General features: G+C 37.5%; 2 protein-coding genes across 2 annotated transcripts; one reads left to right on the forward strand and one right to left on the reverse strand.

Moving 5' to 3' along the window:
* The first annotated feature begins 1,433 nt into the window (after nt 1–1,433).
* On the forward strand, nt 1,434–9,676 carry cldn7a (claudin 7a). Its single transcript, XM_088015496.1, has 4 exons — nt 1,434–2,368; nt 5,856–6,020; nt 7,630–7,714; nt 8,787–9,676. Exons 1-4 carry the CDS (start codon nt 2,146–2,148, stop codon nt 8,953–8,955), a joined length of 642 nt encoding a protein of 213 aa, XP_087871622.1. The 5' UTR covers nt 1,434–2,145; the 3' UTR covers nt 8,956–9,676.
* A 935-nt stretch (nt 9,677–10,611) lies between these two features.
* LOC106931021 (uncharacterized) lies at nt 10,612–15,562 on the reverse strand. The gene is made up of 3 exons (XM_015008930.2): nt 15,288–15,562; nt 14,644–14,940; nt 10,612–11,731 (listed from the first exon to the last, which is right to left on the reverse strand). Exons 2-3 carry the CDS (start codon nt 14,822–14,824, stop codon nt 11,652–11,654), a joined length of 261 nt encoding a protein of 86 aa, XP_014864416.1. The 5' UTR covers nt 14,825–14,940; nt 15,288–15,562; the 3' UTR covers nt 10,612–11,651.
* Between the last annotated feature and the right edge of the window lie 1,879 nt (nt 15,563–17,441).

The raw sequence follows: 17,441 nt of genomic DNA on the forward strand, positions 1-17,441 counted from the left end.
CTTATTTTCTCTAATCCAAATATTTAAAAAATGTAGAAACCTTCGTCTTTATCGTTTGTTTCAATGAGAAGCAGATTAATTCCTCGCTGCAACAATGGGGTATTTGTTGCTTCAGCTGCTGAAAGGAGGAGAGCCATAGTGACAGGAGAGGCTGGAAACACAAGAACACGAGAAACTGACAGAGAGGAGCTAGATATGCAGGAACCAAACTCTGAGAACAGGTAGTCAAAATAATATCATTAATCAGAGTATGACCTTAAATGAGTAATTGTGGCACTTACGGAAGAGGATTAGGGCCAAAAAAGTAAAATTAAAAAAAAGAATTCTGACTTTTATTTCAGAAATAGAGTTGAATTAGAACTCTGGTTCTGGGGAATTAGGGTTCCCCAGAACCAAACGAGGAGAAGCAGCATTCAGTTTCTATGCACCACAGATTTGGAACAAACTTCCAGAAAACTGTAAAACAGCTGAAACACTGGGTGCCTTTAAATCTCAACTTAAAACCCACCTGTTTAGAGCTGCTTATGGCTAAATTAGGGTTAGAGTGCGGGTTTTGATGTCTTCGATGCTTTTAATGTTTTTATCTTTAGTTTTTATCTATTTATTAATTTCCTTTTATTTCTCTTTCTCACTGTTTACATTTTAATGATGTAAAGCCCCCCAGAAAATGTCCCAGTTAAATGACGTTTAACTAAAGTCCTACAGGGTTTAGAGTCCCAGTTGACGGCGTTTCAACTAAAAACCTAGAGGTTGGAGTCCTTGTCAAACTGTTTTTGACTAAAGTCCAAGAGGGTTAGAGCCCCAGTTAAACGACATTTAACTGAGGTCCTCAGACGTGTGCGGGTTTTAATGTTTTTATCTTTTTAAATCTTTTTCAAAATGTCTTTCTCACTGTTTCGGTGATTTTAATGTTTTTATCCTTTTAAAATAAACTAATGTCCGAAAGGTTAGAGTCCTTGTCAAACGACGTTTTGACTAAAGTCCAAAGGGTTGGAGTCCCAGTTGAGGCGTCTCAACTAAAGTTCTACAGCTTTTATTTGTCTCTCTCACTGTTTACGTTTTAATTATGTTTTTTAAATCTCTTTCTCACATGCTGTTTTTATTTTAATTATGTAAAGCACTTTGAAATGCCTTGCTGCTGAAATGTGCTATACAAATAAAATTTGATTGATTGATTGATTGATTGATTGAAAGAAGATATTTTCATACACCTAATAAAAAGACATATACACCTTTTTTGTTCGTTGTCTGAAACTCAAGATTTTTCTAGAAAATTTCATAGATTAATCTCAACATTTTTGGAGCTTACAAATTTTTAAGATAAATATCAGAAATTTTCCAGAATAAACGTAGAAATTTCTGGGTCTGAGAAGATAAGAAAAAACTCAAAAATGTTTAGATTAATCTCAAAAATCTTCTCGGGGTGGGAGAGCCTGTGTTTAGTTACATTCTATGAGCCCGGCTGTGTGTCATTTCAAAAACAAATTTGAGATTAATCTCAAATGTTAATTTTAATTTTTGTATTTTCTTAAGCAATTTTTCAACTTTTCAAACTGAAATGTCCATGTTTTTTTTCTTCTTAAAAATCATTTAGATTAATTAATTTTTTTCATTTTTAAGCAATTTCTCAACTTTTCAACCAGAAATTTTCAAGTTTTTTTCTAGAAAACGTTTAGCTCAATCTCAAACTGTTTTATTTTTTATTCATTTATATGGGGAAAAAAATTACATCAGTGTCCATATTTCTGATTTAAAAAGTTTTTTTTTATTTTATTTTATCTTCCACATTTTTTTATTCTTGAAAATGTCTAATAATTTTTGGTAGAAATTTCCTTCTCCTTTTTTCTGCCTCTATATGTTGTAACTCCTGAATATTGAGCCTGTTTGCTTTTATCTACTTCTACAAGTTGAACCAAATTGTAAACTTTTTATATTATTTTCCTAAATAATTCCTGCGGTTTGACAACCAGGACAGAGTGGGAAGCATCACTCCCACCATCGCCATCACCCCTCCGTGGTCCCCACCCTCCTCTCCTCACCTCCATCTGCGCTGCATGCAGGTTTTTATCCTGTTATTGAATCTCACAGAGCTGCGGAAGTTTGATATTTTCAACCTTTTCGGACAGAACCTCGTTTGACTGAGTCATGGCTAACTCCGGGATCCAGCTGCTGGGCTTCTTCCTGTCTCTGGTGGGCATCGTGGGGCTGATCGTGGGGACCGTCCTGCCTCAGTGGAAGATGTCCGCCTACATCGGGGACAACATCATCACGGCCGTGGCCATGTACCAGGGACTGTGGATGTCCTGCGCCTTCCAGAGCACCGGACAGCTGCAGTGCAAAATATACGACTCCATCCTGCAGCTCGACAGTAAGACGAGCCGAAAACATGCGCGAAAGTTAAGAGTATAGCGACACTTAAACGCGGTTTTATTCAAGTATAAGTGGAGAAATTACTCCGTACTGAAATATAAGACCAAAATTAAAATAATTCTTATGAATAATCAGAGTTGGTATTACATTTAGTTGAGTAACTTTTAAAAAAATTTAGTTTCAGGAACATTTTTACTACGCTGTATTAATTTTTTTTTTTTACTTTTACTTTAATAATTTTATTATGAAGTGTATCTTCTCTTATTTGAGTAAAATTTCTGGATTTTCTACCCACTGAATGGAAAACAAACATGTTTTAAACAAAAATCCACCAGACAGACACACACCTGCAGTTTTTGTTAAAGTTTCATAAGATTTTTATTGAAAGAAACTGATTTGAAAACATGTTCTTTTGCCTGATTTTTTTTATTTTTATTTTTTGTTACTTAAATGAAATACTGTCATTTTAGTCCTTAAAATACCAACATTTCCACTTAGCTTTATATTTTGGTCCATCTGCTGATATTAAATGATTGAAAATTTGATCAGTTACTCAGTACTTGAGTAGACTTTTAAGTATTTTAACCAAATACATTTTTACTCTTAGTGGAGTTTTTGACTCCTTAATGTTGATTAAGGATTCAACATTGGCAGATTATTTTACTTATAACATAGAAAAATGTTTTGTTATAAGCCAATCTGCCAATGGAACAATTACTTTTTAAAATCAATATTAAGGGATTATTTACTTAAAACAAGCTTTTATTTCTTACTGAAAAATTGCTTATAAGTTAGTTTTGTCTTATTTCACGTGTACTAAGATGTTTGCACACACTTGGTAGGATTTTGTGTTTTTGCAGCGAACAATGTGTCGTTTTCTCTTCCTCCGTCTCGTACCTCTGACCCCTCTGCATACGGTCCGTGTGATTCTCAGGACGGGCGGTGACAGGAAGTCTGGTTGTGTTACATTCAACACAAACCTCTGAGTTTCACCCTTTTGTCAACAAGCTGTTGTCACAAGCCAAGTGTGGCTCTATAATCCGTCTTCAGCGCTGAAAGAACACTGATATTTCTCAGCTGCAGCACTTAACTTAGATTTTACAAATTTTTTTGAAACTGTCAGCGTTTTGTGACTGTATAATATAAGGCAGACAATGTGTGAAAAAAAAGTAGCTTATCCTCTTCTCCTAATGCTAACTAGAAATAACCAATCAGAGCCAGGAGGCGGGTCTTAGAGCTACCAATCACAATCTGGTGTCTGGTACGCTGAAGCTAGCTTAGCCTGTTGTGAATGCTGAGTCTAGTTAGCATGATGGATAAACGGTTTTCCTGTAACTTTAAGTTGTTGATCTTTTCACAGATTATTTGTCTTATAATAAACTGTCAGAACATGGTGACAAATCCCAATATTACAATGTTTTATATCAGTCAATATAGATAAATATTAATTAATCTGAAATACTGCCATATTTCGGATTATGGCAGTATTTCCTGCAGCGTGACCTTTCCTGTTTTATCCACAGTTTTCACTCCACGCCGTTGTTGTTGTTTTTTAAACAGTTATGAAACTTTAAACTGCTGCGTGGCAGTTACTCAGCAGGTCGTTGCTAGGTAACCAAGGAGTGAGTGAGTTGCTAGGTAACCAAGGATTGAGTGAGCTGGTTGATTCTACTGGCCTAGTTTAACTATGTGGTTCTGCATCAGAGTTCAGTGAAATTGTTGAGAAATCTATTAACTATTGATATTGATTAAATGTATTTTGTGACATATATTATTAATTTATAGTCCAACTTTAACTCAAAGTAGCAGTTACCTGATTGCGGTGTAGAATAGCATTATTTGCTTGGAAAATACAAAATGGTGCGCCTTTAAATCTTAAATTAGATGATAAATTGTTAAAATATTTTAATTTATTTGCACTAAAATCACTAAAAATTAATCTACTTGTATTGTCACAGTCTCAATAACTCAACACAAATATAAACAGGTTGGATCGGTGGTTTGTGTTGAAATTTATGGGAGAAGTTTCCAGTTTCTAGGCTGGAAACTTGGTGATTTCTGGATTATTCTTTGATATTCCAGTCAGGAGAAAAGCTCAGACCTTTGCAAAGTGGTGAAACATTCAAGTTTTAACTGATAATAGGAATCTACAGTTGTTCAACCCTTTCCTAACTTTTGTAGTCCTGACGAGTGAAAGCTTCTCGGTGGATTTCTCCTTGACTTTGAAGGTCAATTTAGAAACAAGAATGTGATTATATCAGAAGTAAGATGCATAATCCTGCCTATTGTTTCCATTTCCCCCTGATTTACATGTTATATCGAGTCTCCCTCGCTCCCTGCTGGGCGGTTTTGGTCTGTTTGGGGAGGGCAGGGATGGCTTCGGCTGGCACAGACTGGTTCTAGGTGGACAGAGACAGGATTTGGACAAAGAGGGGCCTCACCCTGTGAAAGGTTTACAGGCTGACGAAAGGTTTTACCATTTGGATTCAGTTCAAGTGAAAAAAAATGTGCTGTTTCTCACTGTTAGCGTGTTCATGAGTCTCCCATGGCTTCCCTGCCAGTAACAGGAAGTTAATTTACAACCTATAGACACTCAGATAAAGCCTCGTCCCTGTTTTTTTTATGTTTCTTCTTCCACTTTTGTGTTTTTCTGATATTTTCCAACCTTGCTGAACAGGAGTTGCATATTTATAAAGGTGTATTCTGGCTGCTATAGAATGAATAAAATAAAAAACTGAGAAAATTCTGTCAAAAAATTCAGATATTGAGTCTATTGGTGGAGTTTGTCCAAGATTTTCTAGAATTTTTTTTTTTTTTAGAAATTTCTGAATTTCAAATGTCAAACATTTTCAGATTTTGGACATTTCTGATTTGTGGAAAATAATTTAAAAAAAAAATTAGAAAATGTTTGACTTCAATTTCAGAAATTTTCTAGAAAAAAAATTTAATTCCTAAGTTGAATTTTTTTTTACTTTTTAACTCAACATAATATTAAATAGTGTGAGTTTTTTCTAGCAAATTTTTGACTTTTCCATTTAAAAAACGTTCTAGAAAAAATTTGGAAAATTTGAGAGGAAAAAAGGAAAAAGTTTCGAAAGGTAAAATGTTCAAATTTTGAAACAGAAATTCCCAAGTTTTTTTTTCTCAAAAACTTTTGAGATGAATCTCAAAATTGTAGTTTTTGTAGAAAATTTTGTAGCAAAAATCTTGGAAATTTCTAAACTTGAACATCTAAAATTTGCCAGAAAAAAACGACGTTTTTAGATAAGTCTGAGAAAAGTAAAAAAAAAAGTTCACTTCTGAAACTCAGAAATTTCTAATTTTCTTCTCAATAATTTCTGAGATTAATCAAAAATATCTCCTGAGTTTCTTTTTTCATAAATTCACTCCTCCTTTTTCTTGTTTTATCTGTAAAGGCTGTAAAACGTCACATTCCTTTATTGTGGGAATATCCAGCTACCTCACCATCTTGTGTCCTTCCCCAGGTTCGCTCCAGGCGACCCGCGCCTTGATGATAGTCGGCATCATCGTGTCCGTGGCGGGTCTGGGCGTGGCCTGCATGGGAATGAAGTGCACCACCTGTGGAGGAAGTGACAAACTACGCAAGTCTCGCATTGCCATGATAGGAGGAATTATTCTGCTTATAGGAGGTGAGGATGAAAACGCTCCAAACTGTTGATGTTAGCTTGAGCTAATAGGGCTACTTTTTAGGGCTAATTTTTTTGACGTAATGCGACCTGTATCCGATCTTTTCATGGCAGTGTGAACAGCACAGGTCGGATTTTTTTTCGAATGTGACCCATATCCGATACGTATCTGATTCAAATGCGACCTAATGTCCAGGTCGCCTTAATCCGAACTGAACGTCACTGATTCTCAACAAATCTCACTGTTCTGCGTCCTGATAAGCGCAAGTGGGAAGAAAAACAACAACCATGACGGATTATATGAGGATTAAGTTGTTAATATGCTGCTCCAGTGGGACAACAACTTCAAATGTGTAAGCTAAGCTCCACCGTTAGCCTCCATGTTTACTTCCGCAAACACTGAGCACTTCTTCTTTTTATGGCAGTTGGCAGAACACTGAGAACGCTGATGCTATTGCGTCCTCTACTGCGCATGCGGGACACTTTCAGGTCGTTTGCCCGTTCAGACTGCAGAACACATACAGGTCGCATTTACTGGCAGTATGAACGGCCCCGGCAAAAAAAATCGGAATTGCCAAAAAAATCAGAATTGGGTCACTTCAGGCTGCAGTGTGAACGCACCCCAAGATGTAAATGTGCATTCCCAACTTTTTGCAGATTTACATGCATTTCTTTGCAAAAGAATCAGGTGTTATCAGTTGTTTTTTCTCAACTGGACTTGGTTCAATTGGAGAATCAAAATGACAACACTTGATACATGTTTAGCTGGAGTAGTTCTCTTTCACTCTCCATTGTGTCAAATGAAACAAACGCTTCGAAAAATCTGTTCCCCTCCTTACCTGTGGTGGCGCTGCACTGAAGCAAATAACATGAAAACCTCTGAAGAAGACACTGAGAGGAACGTCCTTCTTTATGAAATGTAAACAAAAATGGAGTTACATCAAATTGCAGCGGTTGCAGGATTTGTCTTTTATTTTTGGTTGAAGATCAAAAGTCATTTCTCATGCTAGCGCTAAATTAGCTTGTTTGTTTTGGCATGCAGGGTCTCTTTATTTACCCAGCATACCCTGCACTGTTGTTCACTTCCTGCTACTGGAGCGTTTTCCAGTCCGCTTGGCATTTACACATACATTCAAACCGTACCAAAAGGTGAACTTTTGTTTCAGACCTGGTTTCAGCCAATGTTTCCAATGTTTCAGGTCTGAAATCAGAGGTTAGTTGTTTGGTCCACATCAGAGTTTGATTGCATGTTCACACCTCCCCAAACATTTCAGACTTTCTAGGCAAACAAACTGGACTAAATCGGACTGGTGAGAATCAAAGATGTACTCATTCCTGCTGTTGCCCATAAGTGAACCTTGGGGAAGGTTTAATCCAAAGTCCAAAACTCTTTCTTCCCACTCATTTGCCCTCTGGCGGTCATTGGACTGAATGAGTTCAGCGCTGCTGGCTCTGATTCTAACATCTGATGTCCAAAGGGCTTTGAAGACTTCACTGACAGCCAATTGTGCTGGAGTCAGAGGGGGCTGCTGTTAAAAGGGATAAAAATAGTTTCTATCCTGTTGAATTTTGATGAAATGGCTGATCTTTCCTGTTGACTCCCTCTTTGCAGGCCTCTGTGCCATTGTGGCGTGTTCTTGGTTTGCTCACAACGTCATCAGAGCTTTCTACAACCCCTACACTCCGGTCAACACCAAGTAAGACAAGCTAAATATTTCACTGTATTTTGTATGATTGTAAAACCAATCCTTTGTGTTTGTTGCTTTAATTAGTTATTGCAACATTTTACATATCACACAGTAGTTTTTTTTTTTTTTTGCCAAAGTCCTAGAATAGGGTATTGTAGAATAACTTATTTTGAGAAATGCTAAGAATGAAGACAAATACTGACTCAGTTTGAGTTATGTTCTGTTGTCTCAAAAAACTAAACCTTGTTTCCATTGTCAGCATTTTCTCTACTAAACTACATGCATGTCACGAAACTCTGTGCACCAGAGCTATACTTTCTGTTTAAGCTAAAAAGTATCATGACCAGTTAACGTAGGTGATTATAAAACAGTATTTCAAACCTTTCGATATTGAAAAAAATGCTCATGGGGGTATTTGTGTTAGCTTTAGAGTGAATATTAGACATCCAAGTAACTATTAGTTTGTTATTTTTACGTTGATGATGTTAGCTTAATTTGGAGTTGTTAGCTTGATTTGATCAGTTCTGTTTTAGGGCATCTTGTCACTTTAAATCCACATGAGCTGCTGCTGGCCACGCCCCTCATCTCATCATTTACACCAGCGTATGAAAATGGCTGCAAACAGATGCGTAATTACACAACCGTACCTTTTTCAAAAACATTAGCAGAGCAAATGTGCTGGAACTCAGCTTGGGTTGCTAGGTAACGGGCTGGGTTTGATTTTTAGGTTGCTAGGTAACGGGCTGGGTTTGATTTTTAGGTTGCTAGGTAACGGGCTGGGTTTGATTTCTAGGTTGCTAGGTAACGGGCTGGGTTTGGCTTTGGTTGCTAGGTAACGTCGCTATGTGACTTTACAATTGGAATTTTTTTGAAATGGCTAATTTTCCAGACACCATAAAACATTAACTAGTTTCCAGAAAATGGCTGGGTGTTTTTCTTTAAGCAGTTGCGACCCAAATGTAAATATAAAAACAGAAAATGTGAATTTTTGCAACATTGGTTCCCTTTAAAAGAAATAAAAATACAACAGAGAAACTAAAAACCGATTATTTTAGCTTTAATATAATGTTTGTCTTCCCAGGTTTGAATTTGGAGCGGCCATCTTCATCGCTTGGGGTGGTGCCCTCCTCGATGTTCTGGGCGGCGCCATGCTGGCCGCCTCCTGTCCCAGGAAGAAGCAGGTATCCAGGTACCCAAACATGCCCGGCTCTCGCTCCAGCCCTCCAAGCAGCAACAAGGAATATGTCTGAGAGCGCCCCCTGCTGGCTGGGACTGCTGGGTTGAAAAGAAAAAAACAAAAAAACAATTGTTGCAGCGTCAACGGAGCAGAACCGAAGATGTGAAACAGTGACACTCCTTGTTGGGCTTTAATGAGCGTTTAATTGTCACACACTGCTCTGAATTGTTTCATCAAAGATGTTTCATACTCCGTCCTCACATTCCACAGTTGTTTGGTTTTCTCAGACACATTATAATTGGATCCCCCTATTAAACCCACAAGACTTTGGGTTGCAGCCTAATATTATGGACTAAAGCCAACATTTGCAGCCGTATGTCAGCGCTAGCAGTAATTAGCACATGTCTTGTAATTGAAAGTAATCAGTTCCTCCATGGTGTGCAGGCTGCAGCTCAGTCCATGTGATGTTTTATTATATCAGTGTTCTAAAATAGACGTTAAAGTGAGCATGGTGTGACTTCTCACACTGGCCTCATTGTACACCAAACGACACCCATTACTCTTCAAATCAGCCGGCTAGAAACTCTGCTCAGATAGACACAAATATTTTTTTTACCCTGATTATACTCCTATTTATTTTGTAGATGTAAGGGATCTGTAGCGTCATGGTATGTAGATTTTACATTGTTATACTCTGAGCTGTAACTACAGAATAATGGGAACATAGGAAATGTATGAAAAAAGTATTTTTAACATGTCAATACTTAGATAAATAAAATCACTGCAGATATTAAGTGTGTTATGTTTGCAAATTGTTACCTACAGTGTTGTTAAATGCTTTGGGTTTTTTCTCAGACCTACATTAAATCAAAGAAATGTTGACATGAGACAATAAGTAAATTTTTGGAGATTTGGAAAACCTTTGAGAAAAACAGCAAGAAATACTGCAAACGTTTTTGCTAAAGACACCTAGCAAACATTTTCAATACTTAAATTAACAGCATTTTACAGTCGGTGTAGATAGAAAAAGAAGAAAATTTCTGCAAAAAACTGGTTTGAGATTAATCTAAAAAACTTAAATAAAAAATCTGAAAATTTCTGAACTTACAAAGTCAAATTTTCAAGAAATTTTCAAAATTAAAAATTTTTTAGAAAAAAAAAAACTTGGAAATTTCTGAGCTTGAAAAGTCAAAAGTTTACTAGAAAAAAGTTCAACATCTTGAGACTTGTCAGAAAATTTCTGATTGAAAAGCCAAATATTTATTAGGAAAAAAAAACTTTTAGGTTAATCAGAAATTTTCTAGAAAAAAAAGACCTGGAAACATCTGAGCTTGAAAAGTAAAACATTTGCATGAAAAATGTTGGAAATTTCTGAGTTTCAAAATTGCCTTTTTTTTTATACTTTTGTAACTCGCATGTTATGTTGCAAAAGTAAAAAATGTTTCCCTCAAATTTCTAATAATCTCAAATTATTAGAAATTTGCTGATCCTGAAGCAAATTTTTTACTTCAAGATCAGAAATTTTCTAAGTCTGAAATTTGCTTGAAGCTTTTCTAGTAAAAACAAGGAAATTTCAGTTTGAAAAGTTGATCGAGAAAACCCAGAAACTAGTTGGAAGATTACCAAAAATAATTAAAATAATCCAAATCTTGTGGATTACATTTGTAATAAGATAATCTGAGGTCATTTTAAAGCCACTTATACAAACTTTAATTAAAAACAAAAACAGTTTATTAGAATTTATTTATTTATTTCCAGAGATGCATCATGAAAAGTTGATCGCTTTCATGCAAAAGGCAAACAACCCCAGCCTCAGAGTCAAAGACTGAGCTGAGAAATGTGAAAAACATCCTCTACCAGTGAACTATGACCTCAACCGTGAGCCTTTAAAAGGCCCATTACGTCTAATTCCACTGCAATCTTCACAAAATCCCCAAAACATCAGTTAGATTGTCTCAGCAGCGACAGCCAATCAGAGCTGCCCGTTGTTATGATCTCATACTGCAATCACGTCTGACTCGGAAAGACGGCGTGACGAAAACGAATCAAACATCAAGGCATGCGCATCAGAACATATTTAGATATAAATCTGGTTTATAATCATAAAAGAAAAAAAAGTGCATCAAAATGTTGCTGTTTGTTTGCAAAAAAGAACAAAAGAAGTGTTTTGGTTTATGAAAACTACAATGTAGCCCTTTAATCACAGACCTCATGCATAGGTTTCTGCGACGTGTCACAGCACATGACAGGCATTCCCACAAAGTGCACGTCTTAAATCTCACTTTTAGATGACAAAGTAAAAAACAACAAGTAGAAGCCACAACAACTAAAAATATAAATTCCTTCGAACAATAAATAATTTGCAGTAGTCGTTTTCTTCTGGTTCAAATAGCGAGCGCTCATAGCGACCCCGTTCGGACCTGTGCGAGTCGTTGCACAACCAAAAGCTTAATTTTTCACCCCAACAGCCTCGTGTTCCTTCACACAACAAACCGGCAGAGAATCGGTAACCTTCGACGGACGCGTCCGGCCGATCAGCAGTAGCCCTTTTCAGAAAAGAAGCTTTGAAAGAAATCCTTCGACGGCCTACAGAGGTACAGAGATTCATTTATTCACAGTCTGAGCGAAGTTAAATAGACACTATGTACAAGCAGGGCTCCGTTCAGGCGGCGCTAAATGAGCCGGGTCGGAGCCGTCAGCAGCTCCAGAGGACACTTTGGACCAGGAGCGCTGACTGGAACGGGTTTCTGGCACTTCTTAGAGATGAAGTTAGGAGATGGGTGACAGGGAGACGGGGCACTGGCCGTTGTTGTTCATGAGGTCGTCCAGGTCCTCATCGTCCAGATCCACTGTGGAAGAAGTGAAAGACATTTTAACTGAGCGAAGCTACTTATGTTAGCATCAGAGACTAGCTAACTAGCTGTTAGCTAGAAGACACAATCTGGATTTGACTCTTTGTGTTGATGGTGTTAGCAAATATCTACTTCAAATTAAGCTAAGAAAACAGCTCAACTGAATGACTCTGACAAGCTGTTAGCTTCACTTTTAGCAGCTGTTAGCTTCACTTTTAGCAGCTGTTAGCTTCACTTTTAGCAGCTGTTAGCTTCACTTTTAGCAGCTGTTAGCTTCACTCTGAACTACCGTTAACTTTAAGCAACTGTTAGCTAATCTTTGAACAGACGTTCTCTAGTTAGTTTGATTTTGAGTAGTGGTTAGCTGGTTTCAAACAGAAAACGATGGAATATTTCCTCAAGTCAGATTCTCTGCCAACACAGACAGCATGTAGCTAATTTCAACAACTAAACTTAATGAAAATCTCCTTTGTGGGAATTCTGTTTACTAGTTTACAAAACAATTTAAAACAAAAAATGAAGAAATTAAATATACAACATAGCAATAGACAAGTTCTCTGAACTGAAAGGAGGTGCAGAATATTTCTAAATCCTCAAAGATTAAATTATACTTTTAAACTCAATATAAAATTAGTTAAACATACTTTAAAAGTGACCTTTTATGCTTCCTTTAACAGGTTAGGATAAGTCTATGGGCTACACATGATGTGTTTATTATAATTTTTGCACAAAGGTAATGAGATTTTAGTTTCTGCAGTTCTGCCCTACTTTGAGCCTCATCACTTTAAATGTAATCTAATTACATTTATTTGATTAGGACAGTGCAGGTTAATCAACAGTACCACAATTTATGCCAGTGCAAATATGGAGGAATTAGCACAACTGCAGCTACATTTAATCTTTCCCCTAAAACAACTAAGCACAAAAACAAATACAGTTAAATAACTAGCCAACAGACGGAAACTCTATAAAAACAGGACACGACACCCTACACTATAAGCAGTGGAGACATTATAAATGGGTCTTTTTAAAAATTGCATAGTTTTCACCATTTCTGATATATTTTGGTGATCCGCTCAGTGAATGTTCGTCTCCAAGCGACGCCACCTTCTGGCTAAACTGTGCTGTACGCCTCAGTATGTTGCAGTCTCCTCCGGTTTGTGCTCTGTTTTTTTATTTTTATTATCCATACAGCTTTAAAATCAGCTGATCAAACATCCTGGAGTTCTGCCTGGGTTGCTAGGCAACAGGCTGGGCTTGGCTGGGGGTTGCTAGGCAACAGGCTGGGCTTGGCTGGGGGTTGCTAGGCAACAGGCTGGGCTTGGCTGGGGGTTGCTAGGCAACAGGCTGGGCTTGGCTGGGGGTTGCTAGGCAACAGGCTGGGCTTGGCTGGGGGTTGCTAGGCAACAGGCTGGGCTTGGCTGGGGGTTGCTAGGCAACGGTGCAGTGCCAGTTAATTTTAACTTAACAGTTAAAACAGCTTATTTTCCAGACACCAAAAAAAAAACATTAACTTGTTACCAAACACGGTTTTGTTAAGAACTTGGCCTGGTTTTTATAAGCAGCTGAGACAAAAATGGAAGTACAAAAACATACAAAACATGATTTTTTTTAAATAATTTCTTGTTCTTGAACTTGACTAGTTTGGTCAGTATGACGTTTAGAAACCAAAAATTGGCTAATTCCCAGCTTGGATTTATGTTTTTTTCCTGGGAGGTTTCAATGGAAAACTGTCTTCGTCATTCAGTTCACCACATTTGCATGAGGTGAGTTCAGAAATAGAAACATCTCTGTTGCAGAGTCAGATGAAACGCAGTGATAAAAAACTGCTGGCTCCACAGCAACTCAGGACTTTTACTCTGATTCCTATGACGCATTTTCTGCTGAATGTTGGGTTTTTTATGCAGATGCCTTCATTTTTTTCCCAGGACCAAAACACTCCAGGTGGCATAAAAAAGGAATAAATCTGTGGGAAAGCCCTTTTATGGCAACTGTAAAGTATGACGGAGGATTGGTGATGCTGTGGGCCTGTTTCTTTATCAAAACACAGATGATCATCTACCACACTTTTATGTTATTTTTAGCTACTAACTCAGTCTTTTTATTGGATTGTATAGCTCAGGGTCAAAGAGTCACGCTCCATTTTGAGCATTGTGCATCTATATCTATTGTAACTAGAGAACCAAAAAGAAAAACAAACAAAAAACAAATCAGGCTTATGAAAAATTATTAGCCTATAATAACTGAAATGGCATAAAAGATTTGGCTGAAAAACAGAAAGCAGGATAACGCCTGTATGCACCACGCTGTATAACTGAAATTATTTTACTGTTGTAGACAGAAAAAAAAGTAGCAAAGCAGCATTTTACAGTTATTCACTACTGAAGCAAAATCAATGAGCTTGCCTTAACCGAAAATTCACATCTGCAGTTTCTGTTAAAGTTTCATTAGTTTTATATTGAATTAAATGCATTTGTAAAAAAATATATATTTTGCCTGATTTGTTATTTTACAGTTATTTTCATTTTTGATCTATAAAATATAAACATTTCCACATAACTATGTAGAAAAACTGAGTAAATTTCTGTCAAAAAATTCTAATATTTTGACAGAAATAGTCTCAATATCTCTATTGAGTTTATTGGCTGAGTTTTTTCCCCAAGATTTTTTAGAACCCCACCCTGAAATTTCTGAGTTTCATGTAATTTTTAAATATTAAAAGATGTTTTGATCAGTTATTCAGTACTTGAGTTGCCTTTTTACCAAACACATTTTAATTTTAATTTCTTAAACATCTACTTTTTACTTTAACTTGAGTAAAAAAGTATGTTGGTAGTGAGTTCAATAAAATAACCAGCATGAATGCCGGAAAACAAACAAATAAAGCAACAGATTGAAGTTTCTCTCACCTTTTTTGGACCGGCCGATCTGACCCAGTTTCGGGGCCCTCTGTCCGAGCCTCTGGGGGTTCGCCCCGCCGTCGTGTCCGTCTGCCTGCGGGTGTCCCGGGTTGAACTGACCCGCCGGGCCGGGCTGCCGGGGCGGCCCGCTGTGTGGGATCAGCTCGGGGATTCCTGAAGCGCCGTACATGCTGCGGTTCTCCGGTTCGGCCGCCAGGTGTCAGCACAGACCCGAGCGTATCGCTGTCGCGTCGAGGAGACTCTCACCACTTCCGCAATGGTTCTCAACACCGAAACGTGTAGAGGCTAAAAAATGAAAATAAAACACACCAAAATGTTGGTAATAACAGTTGAAAAAGTCCTAAAACCCTGTTGATGGAAGCAGAATCGACCGTTAGATTTAAATCCGGGGCGGTTGAGCGGCGTATGTGTCATAAAACTGACAGTTACTCGATGTTTAAAACAGAAATAACCGTAATTATTACTACTAACAGGTGTAAAATTATTTCCTCTGCGTCACACTGACAGCTAACATAAAAACAACATATTTCCACATCGATCTGTGGGTCGAAATACTTAATTTCCATTCGATTTTTATAAACAACTCTTCCCAGATCCGTCATAAATGAAGACAAACAGCAGCTTTAGCTCACCCTGGGTTTCCAAACGCCGCGGTAAACAGCTGAATCGGTGAAAATGTGCCAGCTGAGAGCCGTGGCTGTGTTGTTGTTGTTCGGAGCTCTCTCTCGGTCTTTTCTCTGCCTCTCTACCGTACTTGGCACCCCACCAAGGAGGAAGAAAATGCGTCGATTTAAAGGGGCCTCCCGTCTCTTTCTCTTTCTGCCGTGGGGATTTCCTCCCGTGGAGTCGTGAATAACGTCACAGCGCGGACAGTTGTGATTACAGACTGGCTCACCCGGTGGGAGGGAGAGGCTGCGTCGCTACGCCTCCTTATAATGACAGTGTGAGTCAGAGGCCAGCCAATGACAGACTCTACTGTCAACCACACAACAAGTTGGTGAACTTTACGCAACACCACAAGCTCATTTACAGAGATGCAAATGAGCTGACTAGTCATGGAAAACTTCCTGAGTAATTTCTTTGTTGTCACTTGATCAATGGTCTGTTGGTCTGGGGATCTTTTAAAAGAGTTTCCTCATTTTCAGACGTAAACACTTGATTACAGAGGTTAGACATGAACCCAGAAGCAGAATTGTCTTGTGATGTGTCATTAAAGCTGCTGTATGTAATTTTAATGTAAAAAAAATATAAAATAATATATATATATATATATATATATATATATAGATATATATATATATATATATCTTCTTTTTACATGTTTTTTTAAATCTGTCACCATGTTGTGACAGTTTATTATGAAACAAATAATCCATGAAAATGCCAAACCCTAACCCTTTTTCAAAGCCGTTTCTGTTGAATATTTAGAACAGTTAAAAATAAATCATTAAAAGACAAACATTTATCTGACGTTTGTCCGATAATGGATGGATGTAAACGTGTTTGTCAGCAGAAGCAGAAGTTGGTTGGTTTTGCTGGTTTCTGCCTCTAACCGAGTTCACAGATCCCAAACTTAAAGTCGGTCCACTGAGTGGGATGATGCTGTCAATAAGCTGCAGACCGAGCTGAGAAAGGTCATCTGAGGTCGCTGAGCCTGAGAAAAGAAACAGGATGGATGCAATGCCAGTGAGCAAACAGTAACAGAGTGGTGGAGAGGTTTAACGTGAACAGTGGTGGTAATTTACCATGAAAGTTAGATGTTACTGGAGTCGTTATGTAGATGAATACTTTGTGTTGTACCTAAAATTTACATTGCAAGATCATTTTAATTTGTCTGTTATCTTGTAGCGCCACTCAACAGCAACGTAGCAACGCAGCTTCTCAGAAAACTGAAATAAAACAGTTTGTAAAAAACAGCAGCAGCACCTGCAGAAAAACACGAGGTCATCAAAATCCGTTCAAAATAATACAGTTTAGTTGTTAATACTCATGTTTTGATTTGGACCAAATGTTCTTAAAGGGCCAGTTGTGCCAGAATGTATTGATAAAACTCGTTCACAACCTGTTAAAATATCAAAGAATTATTATTGAACATCTTTTCAGTGTCTGCAGGATTTCACAATTGGTTTGTGATGTTTTGCAATAAAATTCTAAGTGTTTGTGGTACAAATTTGGAAATATTAGAGCTTGTTTATGACGGTAGATGCGACTTTTTGTTACTCGCTGTATAGATTGTGGAAGATAGTCTGACATTAATTATGGCTGATGCAGCTGTTTAGTACAAGTAAGAAAGTTTTTGACAAAAATCTGCAATAAACTCCCAATTATGTATTAGTGAAAACAGTGCAGGGATTTGTTGATTTTGTGTGAATTTCCATGGTAATTCCCAAGAAACTGGTAGGATTTATTGATGTAATTTGGAAGTAAATTGATAAAAACCGCATTAAATTGATTGATAACATAATATTTAAGCTCACTTAGTGTTTAGTCTAGAATCTTCGGGCCACATAAATAGCTATGGTGGGCCGGATTTGGCCCATGCGCCTTGAGTTTGACACACGTGGTGTAGAGGAATGGATGTATTTAGATAAAAACTGAAAATAGAAACCTGATCATGTGTTTGTGTTTTAAAAGCAAACTATTTTAGGGTTTGATCACCGTGTTGGTGCAGCTTCTCACCTGTTATTTCAGCGTCCTGTGAGGTGAAACTCCTGTTTTTGCTCAGTAAAGTGAAGGTTTGTTCCGGCGATAATGTCATGTTATTAGCAGACACGTTTGCTAATCCT

Source organism: Poecilia mexicana, unplaced genomic scaffold (genome assembly GCF_051168715.1).
Source record: "Poecilia mexicana isolate PSO_F unplaced genomic scaffold, ASM5116871v1 scaffold_18, whole genome shotgun sequence".
NCBI classification, from domain to species: domain Eukaryota; kingdom Metazoa; phylum Chordata; class Actinopteri; order Cyprinodontiformes; family Poeciliidae; genus Poecilia; species Poecilia mexicana.